A 15,638-nucleotide genomic window follows, 5' to 3' on the forward strand; every position below is an offset into this window, starting at 1 on the left:
CCCACCTCACTTGTTTATAATCTGTGACTTTTCTAATATTTGTCAGTTCCGAAGAAGGGTCACTGACCCGAAACGTTAACTCTGCTTCTCTTTCCACAGATGCTGCCAGACCTGCTGAGTGAATCCAGCATTTCTTGTTTTTGTTTCAGATTTCCAGCATCCGCAGTATTTTGCTTTTATAAAAGAAAATGAGAGCTTTGCAGTGAGACTGGAAAGCAAATGGAAGCGAGGGGAGACTGACAAAATGATCAAGTTAAAGAAAGATTAAGCGAAAAAGAATCAGAGACAAGCAGAGATAGAGGAGTGGATTTTCCACAGTTGGCATCCTGGTAAAGGGAATGGTGTGTAGCCAGCTATGAACCAACACATACTTCTAAAAGCTGCTCCCAGCATAACTTCCAGTTCAGGAGTAACTTCCTATTCCATGAAAGCTCTTGGCATTCAATTCACCAACCAGTGAGAGCTCACAGAGTGGAGTGTGACTCTTCCAGCTGCACCTGCAGCAAACTAAGAAGCTACCGCAGCCATTTAAAGGGACATGTTGGTTGGAAAGGAGGAAACTAGAACAGCTGGAAAAATTTTCCCAGTGAGCATATGGAGCAGAACCAGCAAAGGAAACCCTACTTTCACACAGATACTGCTGTAGAGCTGCTGTTTCAGGACATGGGCAAAAAGAGTCCTTCTGTCCTGCATTACAACTTGTCCATACAAGCAGTGTTGATGCTATGAAGGCTGGACAGTGTCTCCAATAGATAGGGAACACGAGAAAAGATATAAACAAGGTTTGAGAACCTAAGAAAATATGCCAAGTTGAGGCTACGCACTAGTACCTTTTATCAAATAGATTGGCAAATTACCCATTACACATTGACTGCTGCCCATGGAAAGAACAGAGACATCTTATAGTTCTTTCAATGCCTAATATACATGGCCATACAACAGAAGGACATAACTTCCAGCTACAACTTACTACAGGAATTCTTGTCAAAATTACATTTTTAAAGGTAAGCACACAAACAATTCTTCCAATCAAACCATGTTGCGTGATACATGTACTCAAGGAAATATGAGATGGACATTGGACACTTGGGTACTACTTACTGTCTATGCTTCTGCCACTTTTCAAAATTACTTTTCTCCTTACAGAACGTAGTCGCAGTAGGAAACATATCCACATCAGAGGTGGGCCCTGAAATTTTAAGCTCTTGAATGACTTAGAAGAACCAACATTCAAAATTATTCTTAGTGTCAGCATAGAGGGGGAGGATGAAGTCAGAGTACCTAACGCTACTAAGTTCAGGGCTAGTACCAACCTATATCCCTATTCCCCTACCCACTTGCTCACTGTCACAAAGCCATACACTTAATGACATAGTACATTGCCACATAAGTACCAGTCATGCAGCTAGCACTACAATAGATGTTCTTCTCATATTTCCATAGACATTCCACAAGAACTATGTCAAAGTGCCAGAGATCTTGAAGCTAGCACTTCACAACACTTTGCATTACTCATTCTGACATGTGGCAAGCACCAGCTCAGGTGTACCCACCATTGGGTGGGATTGGGGGGGAACTTAGATAGTGAGCTTCAGTAGGCAGCACAGAGTGAGTCACTGAGGTGGAGAGGCTCACATTCTTCCTCAGCTGGAGAGATGGAAATTCACACCTCAATGGGTCTGTTTATAAAAAGAGGTTGCAGTCTGAGCACAATCCTTTAATGGAGTTATTTGAGATGGTCCAAAGCACTCTGCAAGATCTGCAAACAACCATGGAGGAGTCAACTAGCTGCTTTGAGGTTTGCAGAAAGGCTGCAGACCACCATGGAGTGTGTGACAACTCAAAAAGTTGGGCTGACCAGTAACATTAATGGTAGTCATCTGTGATACTTGCCCAACAATTTGCCTTCTTTGAAGTGATATCTGCATATAGAAAGACAAAGAGATGCATCAATAAAACACCTTTCACATTCACAGGAAACCCCTATATGCTACAAAATGAACAAATAGATTTGAAGTATAGTCATTGTGGTTATGCAGACAAATGCAAAAGCCAAATGCACAGCAAGGTTCCAAAAACAGAAAACAGTCATAGTCATAGAGTCCTTATAGCACAGAAAGAAGCCATTCGGTCCATGCCAGCTCTCTGTAGAGCAATCCAGTCAGTCCCATTCCCCTGCTCTATCCCAATAGCTCTGCAAGTTTATTTCCCTGAAGTGCCCACTTAATTTCTATTTGAGCTCATACATTGTCTCCACTTCCACCACCTTCGTAGGCAGAGAGTTCCAGGTCATTACCATTTTCTGCACAAAAGGGTTCTTCCTCACATCCCTCCTGAATCTCTTGCCCAAAACCTTAAATCTGTGTCCCCTAGTCAGCTAATGAGAACTGTTTTGCTTTGTGTATTTTATCTAAACCTATCATAATCTTGTATACCTCTATCAAATCTCCCCTCAATGTTTGCTCCAAGGAGAACAACCTCTGCTTCTCCAACATAACCTTGTAGCTAAAATCCCACATCCCAGCAACCATTCTGGTAAATCTCCTCAGTACCCTCTCAAGGACCCTCACATCCTTCCTAAAGTGCGGTGACAGAACTGGATGCAGTACTCTAGTTGTGACCTAACCAGAGCTTTATAGAGGTTCAGCATAGCTTCCCTGCTTTTATACTTAATACCTCTATTCATGAAGCCCAAGATCCCATATGCTTTGCTAAGTAAGTAAGTAGCATGAAGTCCAGCTCGACTGTGTTCTGCGAGACAGAGTGCTTAATTCAGGAATTTGGTAAGTGAGCGAATTTGGTGCAGTGGGGGAAGAGATGCTGCTCTGGTCAGAACAAGGAGTGATCCGAGTGAGGAAGCCTGAGACAGCGAAACCTGAGAGCTGAAACCCAGAGGCATTAATTAGGTGAGCAGGTAGGTTATTGGTTGGTGAGTTTTATGGGATTTTTTTTCTCTAAACTGGGGCAGTAGTTTAAAATGGTACTGGGGAAGTATTGTATTAAATTTATAGCTTAACTGGTTAACTACACATAATCATTGAGTGATATTTCTAAACTTGAAACTTAATTAGTTAAATAAAACACAATAAAGATGGCAGAGCAGGTGATGTGTTGCAGCTGTAGCCTGTGGGAGCTGGTGAACATCAGTATCATCCACAGCACCACATCTGCAGTAAGTGCAGCTCAAAGGACTTCAGCTCAGAGTTGATGAGCTGAAGTCCAAGCTTCAGACACTGCAATGCATCAGGGAGGGGGAAATTTACTGGATACTCTGTTCCAGGAGGCAGTCACACCCCTTAGGCTAGGTACTTCAGATTTGGTCCATGGTCAGGGACAGGAGGGTGTGACTACGAGTGAGGCAGGTATAGGGAACCTGAAGGTAGCAATGGAGGAGCCACAGCCCTTGCACTTGTCCAACAGGTTCAATGTCCTTGCAGCTTGTGTGGATGAGAGCAGGAGCTGCAGGGAGGATGAGCAAACTGACCACAGTACTGTGTTGGGGGAGTAAAAAGGAATGTTGTTGCAGTCATGGACAGTATAGTTAGGGGGATAGATTCTGTTCTCTGCAGCTGAGAGCATGAGTCCGGAAGACTGCGTTGCTTGTCCGGTGCCAGCATTAAGAATATCTCCTCGGGGCTGGAGAGGAACTTGGTGTGGGAGAGGAAGGATCCAGTTGCCATGGTCCATGTGGGTACCAATGACATTGGTAGCACTAAGAAAGAGGTTGTGCTAAGGAAGTATGAACACCTAGGGGCTAAATTAAAAAGCAGAACCACAAAGGTAATGATCTCTGGATTACTACCTGAGCCACGAGCAAATTAGCATAGGGTAAATAAGATCAGAGAGTTGAAAGTGTGGCTCAAAGATTGTGTGGAAGAAGTGGTTTTCGATTCATGGGGCACTGGCAGCAGTATTGGGGAAAGAAGGAGCTGTACCGTTGGGACAGCCTTCACCTGAATTACGCTGGGAACCAGTGTTCTGGTGAATCGTATAACTAGGGCTGCAGAGAGGGATTTAGACTAAATAGTGGGGCGGGGAGCATCACATGAGGGAAGATTTGGAAAGTTCATGAGAAAGGACAAGAGAATAGTGCAGGGTAGTGATACGGGTAATGATAACCAGAGTGTGATAGGAAGGGACAGAGCGTACAAACATAATAGTGCGGCAACAAAAAATGTTCGAGTAGGAAAAAATGGTAAAAAGACAGAAGTAAAGGCTCTTTATCTGAATGCCCACAGCATTCGTAACAAGATGAAGACTTGTTGGTACAAACAGAAATAAATGTGTGTATGACTGCTTTCCAAAGATGAGGTGCAAGGTGATCAAGGCTGCAAACTGAATATTCAAGGTTATTTGACATTTCGGAAAGACAGGAAGAAAAGGAAAAGAAGGTTGGGTAGCTCTGTTAATAAAGGATGAGGTCAGTACAGTAATGAGAAATGATCTTGGCTCTGAAAATCAAGATGTATAATCAGTTTGGGTAGAGATAAGAAATCGCAAAGGAAAGAAGTCACTGGTGGGAGTACTTTATAGGCCCCCTAACTGTAGCTACACTGTAGGACAGAGTATAAATCAAGAAGTAATGGGGACTTCTAAGAAAGGTACTGCGATTATCTGGGGTGGTTTTAATCTTCATATTGATTGGACTATTCAAGTTGACAAAGGTAGCCTGGAGTGTGAGTTCATGGTGTATTTGGGACAGATTTTTAGAATAATACATTCTGGAACCAACCAAGGAGCAGGCTATTTTAGTGTAATGTGTAATGAGACCAGATTAATTAATAACCCCTTAGTAAAGGATCCTCTAGGCAAGAATAATCATAACGTGAATTTCACATTCAGTTTGAGGTTGCGTTTGTTGTTGGGAGAGGTTATCGCATCTCATTGGACAGCTACCGCCCCCTCAAACCGGGCAGCCCCCAGTCGGTAAGGTTCTGTCCCACCACAGTCCACCTGCTTCAATGGGTGCTTGCAGCTCAGGGTCATTGCCCGACAAGTGGACTGTAACACCACACCAAACAGCACAACAAAAAAAGGAAAGGTACCAGCCCTTTGTTTTGCAAGCTCGAACATCAGAACTATGTGTCCTGACCTGCCGGAAGACCTTGCACAAATCAACGATTCTCGGATGACTGCCATCATTAACAGTGAGCTCAGTAGACTCAATGTGGACATTGCAGCACTTCAGGAGACATGCCTCCCTGCAAGCGGATCGCTAAGAGAGCAAGACTACACCTTCTACTGGCAGGGTAGGGATCCTGAAGAACCAAGACAGCACGGAGTGGGCTTCGCCATCAGAAACTCTTTGCTCAGCATGATAGAGCCACCTTCAAATGGCTCGGAATGCATACTGTCCATCTGACTGCTCACCGCCTCTGGTCCAGGACACCTACTCAGCATCTATGCTCCAACACTCTGCTCCCACCTGAAGTTAAAGACCAGTTCCAGGAGGAACTCCATAATATCATTAGTAGCATTCCCAATACCGAACATTTGTTCCTGCTGGGGGACTTTAACGCCAGGGTTGGGGCCGACCATGACTCATGGCCCTCCTGCCTTGGGCGCTATGGCATTGGAAGGATGAATGAGAATGGACAGAGACTGCTGGAGTTGTGTACCTATCACAACCTCTGCATCACCAACTCGTTCTTTCATACTAAACCCTGTCACCAGGTTTCATGGAGGCACCCAAGATCATGTCATTGGCACCAGCTGGACCTCATCGTCACAAGGCGAGCCTCTATAAATACTGTCCAAATCACACGTAGCTTCCACAGTGCGGACTGTGACACCGACCATTCCCTGTGTGCAGCAAAGTTGGACTCAAATCAAAGAACCTACATCACTCCAAGCAGAAGGGCCGCCCCTGCATCAACACTAACAGACTTTCTTATCCACAGCTGTTACATAAGTTTCTAAATTCACTTGAAAAAGCCCTTCAAAACACTCCTACAGGGGCACAGAGACCAAGTGGGCCCACATCAGACGCCATCTATGACTCAGCAATGACCACCTGTGGCAAACGTGAGAAGCAGAATGTGACTAATTTCAATCTCACTGGAACCTGTCATAGCTGCTAAGCGTATTGCACTGTTGAACTACAAGAAAGCCCCCAGTGAGTTAACATCCATAGCACTTAAAGTAGCCAGAAGCGCTGCACAAAGAACAGCCAGGCGCTGTGCAAATGACTACTGGCAACACCTATGCAGTCCTATTCAGCTGGCCTCTGACACCGGAAACATCAGAGGAAAGTATGATGGCATTAAGAGAACTTTTGGGCCAACCATCAAGAAGATCGCCCCCTTCAAGTCTAAATCAGGGGACACGATCACTGACCAACGCAAGCTGGGTGGAGCACTACCTAGAACTGTACTCCAGGGAAAATGTCACTGATACTACCCTCAATGCAGCCCAGTCTCTGCCAGTCATGGATGAGCTGGACGTACAGCCAACAAAATCGGAACTCAGTGTTGCCATTGATTCTCTAGCCAGTGGAAAAGCCCCTGGGAAGGACAGCACTACCCCTGAAATAATCAAGAGTGCCAAGCCTGCTATACTCTCAGCACTCCATGAACTGCTTTGCCTGTGCTGGCATGAGGGAGCAGTACCACAGGACATGCGCAATGCCAATATCATCAGGCTCTATAAGAACAAAGGTGACCACGGTGACTGCAACAACTACCGTGGAATCTCCCTGCTCAGCATAGTGGGGATAGTCTTCGCTCGAGTCGTTTTAAACAGGCTCCAGATGCTGGCTGAGCATGTCTACCCAGAGGCACAGTGTGTCTTTCGAGCAGAGAGATCCACCATTGACATGCTGTTCTCCCTTTGCCAGCTACAGGAGAAATGCCGCGAACAACAGATGCCCCTCTACGTTGCTTGCATAGATCTCACCAAAGTCTTTGACCTCGTCAGCAGACGTGGTCTCTTCAGACTACTAGCAAAGAGCGGATGTCCACCAAAGCTACGAAGTATCATCACTTAATTCCATGACAATATGAAAGGCACAATTCAGCATAGCGGTGCCTCATCAGACCCCTTTCCTATCCTTAGTGGCGTGAAACATGACTGTGTTCTCGCACCTACAATGTTTGGGATCTTCTTCTCCCTGCTGTTCTCACATGTGTTCAAGTCTTCAGAAGAAGGAATTTTCCTCCACACAAGATCAGATGGCAGGTTGTTCAACCTTGCCCGTCTAAGAGCGAAGACCAAAGTACGGAAGGTCCTCATCAGGGAACTCCTCTTTGCTGACGATGCTGCATTAACATCCCACACAGAAGAGTGTCTGCAGAGACTCATTGACAGGATTGCGGCTGCCTGCAACAAATTTGGCCTAAACATCAGCCTCAAGAAAACGAACATCATGGGACAGGACGTAAGAAATGCTCCATCCATCAATATTGGCGACCAAGCTCTGGAAGTGGTTCAAGAGTTCACCTACCTAGGCTCAACTCTCACCAGTAACCTGTCTCTCGATGCAGAAATCAACATGTGCATGGGAAAGGTGTTCGCTGCTATGTCCAGACTGGCCAAGACAGTGTGGGAAAATAGTGCACTGACATGGAACACAAAAGTCCGAGTGTATCAAGCCTGTGCCCTCAGTACCTTGCTGTACGGCAGCGAGGCCTGGACAACGTATGTCAGCCAAGAGCGATATCTCAATTCATTCCATCTTTGCTGCCTCCGGAGAATCCTTGGCATCAGGTGGCAGGACTGTATCTCCAACGCAGAAGTCCTCGAGGTGGCCAACATTCCCAGCATATACACCCTACTGAGCCAGCGGCGCTTGAGATGGCTTGGCCACATGAGCCGCATGGAAGATGGCAGGATCCCCATGGACACATTGTACAGTGAGCTCGTCACTGGTATCAGACCCACTGGCCGTCCATGTCTCCGCTTTAAAGATGTCTGCAAACGTGACATGAAGTCCTGTGACATTGACCACAAGTCGTGGGAGACAGTTGCCAGTGATCGCCAGAGCTGGCAGACAGCCATAAAGGCAGGGCCAAAGAGTGGTGAGTCGAAGAGACTTAACTGTTGGCAGGAAAAAAGACAGAAGCGCAAGGGGAGAGCCAACTGTGTAACAGCCCCGGCAACCAATTTTATCTGCAGCGCTGGTGGAAGAGTCTGTCACTCTAGAATTGGCCTTTATAGCCATTCCAGGCGCTGTTTCACAAACCACTGACCACCTCCAGGCACTTAATTTAATTTTTTAATTTAGAGATACAGCACTGAAATAGGCCCTTCGGCCCACCAAGTCTGTGCCAACCAACAACCACCTATTTATACTAACCCTACAGTAATCCCATATTCCCTACCACCTACCTACACTAGGGGCAATTTGCAACAGCCAATTTACCTATCACCTGCAAGTTTTTGGCAGTGGGAGGAAATTGGAGCACCCGGCGAAAACCCACGCGGTCACAGGGAGAACTTGCAAACTCCGCACAGGCAGTACCCAGAATCGAACCCGGGTCCCTGGAGCTGTGAGGCTGCGGTGCTAACCACTGCGCCACTCTCGAGACAAGAAGAAGAAAGAACAAAGGTGACCTGCCTTGTTGCAATGGAAACGCACAGGCTTTTTGGCCATCACTGCTGTTTTTGGCCTGAGGTGGGCCCCCAGCTTTCCCTTCTAGCCCAATGACTCTATGACTATGACAATGCAGTTCAACCTCCTATTACCCTCCCACCTTCTAGCCTTTTAGGTTTTTGGAGGTGACTAGTGATTTGATCCTGTAGTTTTTTTTCGGGAAGAATGGGGTGTGCCTTTAAGGCTGGAAAAGGAGCCGTACTGCTTTAAGAACCAGCAAGCCTCAGGAATTAGAGAAAGTACATTTTGATTGCCGTTGGATACAAGCATACGAAGAGGGAACCAACCAGCTTCAAAGAATGCATCCTGGTTACCCAGCAACAGCCAGAGACCAAGGACCAGATATACAATGTTGCAATTATCTTTTGAACTGGCTTTTTAGTTGAGACAGACTGTTCTAATGAGAAACAGAGAGGCAGCTGTGTGTTAGCACCAGCAAGGATAGCTCTCAGACCATTTAAACTGAAGGAAGAGAATTTAGTCTGTTTATTTATTATTCTCTCTCAAAATTCTAAAAAGTCAAGCCAAAACAGAGACCTCTGATGATTTAAATGGAAGGGAAGTTAGACTGTGACAATCTTTTATCCCTCAAAAATTCTAAAGCCAAATTGATTCATTCAAAAGTGTTTGCAAGGTGTTAATTGTAGAAATTCATCGCTAGAGAAGGAAAGCAACAATTTCGACTTCTGGATTAGACTACAGAATGTTCTACTGTTGAAGAACCTTTTTTTCCCCATTGGACGGCTGTGAAGACTTCAAGCAATCTTGGACTGTTCCACATCCAGCAGAAGCATAAATCTGCAAGGACTCTAATTTTTTCTATTTTAAATGATGTTTATATCTTAATAGTGTTCAAGAATTTAGTTTTTCTAATTAAACAGTTAACTTGTTGACTTAAAGACACCTGGTTTGGTTAGCTTCATTTGGGGGTTAATAGATGGTACAATTTGGCTGGGTCTTTCTTTAATTTGGAAAGTTTCAAATGATATGTTCGGCAATCTGTGGAGGGACGGGATTGAAATAACAGTGCATTTCTCCCACCACAATCAGAATCGTATATTTTGATTGGGGGCTTTGACTGGAGCACTTGGTCGTAACACTCGGAAAAGGTTTCCTTTGGGACAAGAGCTTGTGGACAAGCTCATAATCCTCAGCCAGAGTTGCTGCCTACCTGGCTGTTGAAAGTTTTTGTTCCTCCATGTGGGTCTTTATGGAATGGGAAAGAGAGTTTTTGAACTCCTCGAGGAGGATCACCTCTCTGAGGCTTTCATAGGTGGATTCTATCTTAAGTGCCTGTATCCATCGGTTGAAAATGAGTTGCTTATCCCTTTCAAATTCAATGTAAATTTGTTCAGGTCGTTTTCGGAGAGTTCAGAATTTTTGGTGTTACGCCTCCAGTACCAGCTTGTATACGCTCAGGATAGCATTTTTGATCATCTTGTAGTTCAGCAAATTCTCATCGGTCAGTAGGGCATAAACCTCATGGGCTTTTCATGTTAATCATCTTTGCAGTAGCAGGGTCCAGCCCTCTGCTGGCTATTTTAATTGCCTTGCAAGCTTTTTGAATGAGAGAAAAAATGCTTCCACATCTCCTTCATCAAACTTTGGTACCAGTTAGGAGATCTTTTAGAGCTCCACACTTGGTCCTGAGCTAGGATTAGTTCCCTCACTAAGGTGCCTTCACTGGGTACAGTGGGTCTCCCCCCGTTCAGTTTGAGCTGCCTTAAACCTCTTTCCTGTCTCTCATAGGAGCATAGGAATTAAAAGCAGGAGTAGGCCATCAGCCCCTCGACTCTGTTCCACCATTCAACTCGATCATGGCTGATCTTCTACCTCAACGCCATTTTTCCGCACTATTCCCATATCTAGAAATCTATCAATCTCTTGAACATACTCAAATGACTTAGCCTCCACAGCCCTCTGGAATAGAAAATTCCACAGATTCACCACCCTCTGAATGAAGAAATTCCTCCTCATCTCAATCTTAATGGCCTGCCTCTTATTCTGAGACTGTGTCCTCTGGATCCAGACCCACCACCACAACCCCAACCCCAGCCAGGGGAAACATCCTTCCTGCATCTACCTGTCGAGATCTGTAAGAATTTTGTATGCTTCAAGGAAATCACCTCTCATTCTTCTAAACTCTAGAGAATACAGGCCCTGTCATCTCTATCTCTCCTTATAGGACAATCCCACCATCCCAGGAATCAGTCTGGTGAATCCTCCATGCCAGGTATATCCTTTCTGACATAAGGAAACCAAAACTGTACACAATACTCCAGGCGTGGTCTCACCAAGGCTCTATATCTCCTCCTGTAAAGTTCTTCCTTTCTCCCTTTCCTGGAATACTCTCTCCTCCTTCCATACCTGTCTCTCCCTTTCTTCCTCTGGCTCTCCCTTTCTTTTTCTTGGAATTCTAGTTCTAGTTTCCACTGTTCCAGCTGTATCTTGGCTATTGCTAGCTTGTCTGTTTCAGATTCTATGCCTGTTTCTGATTCAATTTCAGAAAGGTTGGCCACAAGTTTTAGGATTTCGGGTTACCTAGCTTTTGGAGAGATATTTATCTCTAAGTGCCTAGCTATACTCCTTAACTTTTCAACGGATAGGGTTTTTAAACTGTCCCAAGTTACTTCACTCTGTTGCAAGAAGGCCTCGAATGTGGGCATTTTTAGTACTCTAGTGCTGAAAAACACAAGAAAACCTGTATTGAAGTTTGAACATTATTGCTAGGGATCAATTTAGTTTATCGATTCCGATTTTTCATTGGTCTGTGAGTTCGATCCCAGACATAGAGACCACAAATTTCTGTTATGCTCAGGTTAGTAGGGGTCAAATGGCTCCCCTCTTTTCCCTCTCCTTGTGTGACTGCAACAGGTTTATTTTTTTTTAAAGGATATACTTGCCAATTCAGTGAGTGTTTAACTGTTTACATACTGTGATCATTAAAGAACCAAGTAGACAGGTTTTCTTGAGTTTAACAAAGATGTTAGTTTTATTATACTTAAACTGATCTAAGTAAAATAATAAAATACGCTCCAACTTTAACACACACATAGATTACAGTGAGGTGGGAGGAATAGATTGGTAAAACTAGAGTCAACAAAAATAAGAGGGGTATACAGTCTATGGAGACTGGTGATTCAGCTCACTTCAGGCTGAACTTGGTGGTCATGCGACTTTCCCTCAGTGGTCCAGATGCTTCCAATTTAAAGATGTAGACGGCTGATTTATCTGTTCTCTTGGAGACAGGAGTATGGGGTTATTTCCTTCATGGGATCTCTGTCTGCTGCAGGGGCATCCTTGGATGGTCCCAGTCAGCAGACAGAGTTCAAAGCTTGCGTTAGGTTGGAGAGAGAGGGAGGAAAGAGGGACCCCACTCGGGTCTTCTCTCGTCAGCGTCTCAGCTGCTTGTCCACTTACTGTAGAGAAAGCGGAAGCTTAAACACACGAAGGATGGGCCTGTCAGATGACCATCACCCAGTGATTCAAACATGGTCATTACCAGTGTATTCCCCCTTGCAACGTAATCAGTTCATGTCTGGGAATCTCCCTCTCACAGCTAGGGTCCCATTGTTCAAGTGATTGGCTTTAAGGCATTCCTGCTATAGCTTGATGAATTCATGTCTGGGAACCCCCTCTTGGCTAGGGTCCCATTGTCCATGCAATTAAGTTTAATGGTTTGTCTCCACCAGTTGAATACCTCAGGTGATTGCCTTGGTGCCCTGACAATGGGAACAGGATATGTGGTTCACTCATATTCCCCAGGTCATTGCCCTTGATGGATCTTTGCAGACGTGGTGTCTCCATCTCAATGGATTGGAATGTAGAAGGTACAGTGATGCAAATTGGGGTAGCCATCTTTAGCTGCGAGCTCAAGTCACCTTTAATCTGTTTTTAAAATTCAATTTGGGTTTCCAGCCAATGGATTAAAAATCATAATTTGATATAAAGCAACTTTTTGTGACACTCTCTAATATTACCTCCTGGTTCCTTATCCAAGGAGCCCTGGCTTTGGTTCCCCTACCTTGTACCTTCCCTTGTTGGAATGTACCTAGCCTGTACCTGAAACATCTCCTCCTTAAAGATCACCCATTGTTCCACCCCTGTTTTTCCTTTCAATCTTTGGTTCCATTTTACTCTGGTTAGATCCCCTCACATCCCATTGAAATTAGCCCTCTTCCAATTTAGAAGTTCTACTTTAGATTGTTCCTTGCTCTTCTCCGTTGTTTAGCGAAATCTTATGATACAATAATTACTCGTGCCCAAACATTCCCCTACAGACACTTCGTCCACTTGGCCCACCTCATTCCCCAGCTCCAGATCCAGCATTGTTTCCTTCCTAATTGGACTGAGAATGTTCTGGTCAAGGAAGTTCTCCAGAACACATTTCAGAAATTCCTCCCTCCTTACCCTTTTCTCTTAACATTATCTCGTCGACAGTTGGGTAAGTAAGGTCTCCCAGTATCACCGTCCTATAGATCTTTCACATCTCTGTAATTTCCTGCAGATTTGCTCCTCAGTCTACCTTTCACTATATGGAGGCCTAGAGATTAGAATTGACTTATCAGTTAGTAATCTTTAGTGGTGTTGGTTGAGTGCAAAATGTTAGCCAGGATGGTGAAACTCCCCTGCTGTTCTTTAAAAAGGCTGTACGGAATCTTTTATATCTGTCTGAACACGCCAAGGTGTTGGATGGAGTTTGTCGCAGGGGATGAGACAATGGCTTCAGTCCTTCCAAGTTGGAGGAAATTGCAGCTCCTCCAAGACTGGACATCAGACAAGCAGTATAGTGGTACAAAGGTAGTTAAGGGGTTGAGAGAGCTGGGGAGATAGAGCTTGGTTTCATCAGTTAACACTTAAAAGTGAATGCTAAGTCTGCAGATGAAATTGCTAAGCACCAGCATGTGGCCAAGGAAGAGAAGTCAGACCAAGGTCCATTCTTGGGACAGTTGGAGGTGGAAAGAGAAGCAATAGCTAAAGATCGTTTGGTTGCTGTCTGTTAGGGCATTCCCACTGCAGTGGACAACAGAGAGGTGCTGTGGGATTACATGAGTACCAGGTGCTCTTTGGTACCATGGTGAAAATGGACATTCTTCATGAGCCTAGAAAATCAGTGATTGCAGACTATATGAATCCAGGGGTAGACAAACATGGCTGCCAATATTTACACATGGTGCAACAAAAAGCAAATACGATGGAATGACCAATTAAGCTGTTAAAAGTTTTTTTTTTAGCTCCGCATCAATTTTTAAAGTAAAAGCAAAATACTGCAGATGCTGGGCATCTGAAATAAAAACAAGAAATGTTGGAAATACTCAGCAGGTCTGGCAGCATCTGTGGAGAGAGAAGCAGAGTTAATGTTTCAGATCAGTGACCCTTCATCAAAACTCGGATGCTGCCAGAGCTGCTGTGTATTTCCAGCATTTCTTGTTTTTAATCCATTTTTAAAGCATGTTTTGTGAAACACCTTGGAACGTTTTCTTGATATAAATGCAAAATACTGCTCTTTAAATTGTAATTGTGATATTTTCTTAAAAACATTTGGAATGGAATTTGGTTTAAAATTTTCGCGAAAAAGATGTCACCTGCAATAATGCAACTTCCATCAGGACTGCACTAACTCCGAAAAGTCAGCTTAGGGTAACTGGTTGCAGCAATTTCTGTGTGTACCAAACCTTACTCTACAAAACCTAATTGTAAGAGTGACAAGCAGCTAAAATAAAACCTAACAATCACTCCTGCTCAATAACTCACTCAACTGTAACATAGAGTATTTACCCGACTGGTCGGACGACCCATCACATGGGTCCGCCTTTGGCGCTTTTTCCTGACCCGGAAGCAATTCACTAACCCGGAAGAACAGTGCGCGGGTTAAAGCGTGAAGAAGGTTTCGTTAGTGAGCTGTGCCTCTGTGTGAGCCCGGACTTGGTGTTACGGCCTGTGTTTCTGTGCGAGCCCGGTTCCGGCGGTGCGGCCTGTGCGAGCCCGGTTCCGGCGGTGCGGCCTGTGCCCCTGTTTTAGCCCGGTCCCGGCGCTGCGGCCTGTACCCGTGTGAGAGCCCGGTCCCGCCGCGGCCTGTCTCTGCTTTGTGTCTGTTTCCAGCCCGGTAATTTTTGCTATGGCTGTGGTTCCACCAAACCGCTCGCAGACCCGCTGGCCCCGCGGAGTTCCTCAGTATGGGAGCAAATATTTGCAGGCCAAGCCGCTGACCTTGGAAAGGACCATCAACCTGTGAGTAACTGGCGGTTTTAATGTATTGGACGGCTGGGCGCGGACCTCTGTACAAAATTCTATACAGCTAGGCGTATGTGTACTTTAAAACTAGAAGAGCAAGAAACTGTAAATAGGTTCCCCATTATTGAACACTGTGTGGGGCTGAGTACCCACGTTACCCCGAGTAATTTGCGTTGGGAAGTGGTGCAGTGTATCTTTTAGATGGTGCACACTGTTGCCAGTGTGTGCCATTGGTGGAGGGACTAAATGTTTAAGGTGATGGATGGAGTGTTGATGAAGCGGGCTGCTTTGTCCTGGGTAGTGTTTGGAACTGCACTCATCCAAACAAATGGAGAGTATTCCATCACACTTCTGACTTGTGCCTTGTATATGGAGGACAGGCTGTGGGGAGTCAGGAGGTGAGTTACTCGTTGCAGAATTCCCAACCTCTGACCTGCTCTTGTAGTCACAGTATAAATATGGCTGGTCCAGTTAAGTTTCTGGGCAATTGTAACCCCCAGGATGTGGATAGTGGGGGATTCAGCGATGGCTGTTGAACATCTTGGGAAAGTTGGTTAAATTCCCTCTTGTTGGAGATGGTCATTACCTGGCACTTGTATGGCGCAAACATAATTAATCTCTCTTGTCCTTTTAATCTTTTTAAACTTGGTGATGGCCAATTCCCATAATGCAGGTCATCACCTGGGTTTCTCAACTTAGTTAATTAATTTCAACTTCCCCAATATCAACTGGGAGAGTCTTAGTGCAATACACTTAAAGGGGGTGGAATTTTTAAACTGCATATAGGAGAGCTTTTTGAGCCAGCCCGTAGAAA

General features: G+C 44.9%; 1 protein-coding gene across 1 annotated transcript in view; it reads left to right on the forward strand.

Annotated features, from left to right (window-relative positions):
* Positions 1–14,436: 14,436 nt before the first annotated feature.
* Positions 14,437–15,638, forward strand: part of nudt21 (nudix hydrolase 21) — a 32,314-nt gene continuing 31,112 nt past the window's right edge. Inside the window, exon 1 of the mRNA XM_068049723.1 lies at positions 14,437–14,821. Within this exon, the coding sequence (XP_067905824.1) occupies positions 14,709–14,821 (113 nt within the window). The 5' untranslated portion in view covers positions 14,437–14,708. The remainder of the gene's footprint in view (positions 14,822–15,638) is intronic.

Source organism: Heterodontus francisci, chromosome 17, assembly GCF_036365525.1.
Source record: "Heterodontus francisci isolate sHetFra1 chromosome 17, sHetFra1.hap1, whole genome shotgun sequence".
In the NCBI taxonomy this organism is placed as follows: domain Eukaryota; kingdom Metazoa; phylum Chordata; class Chondrichthyes; order Heterodontiformes; family Heterodontidae; genus Heterodontus; species Heterodontus francisci.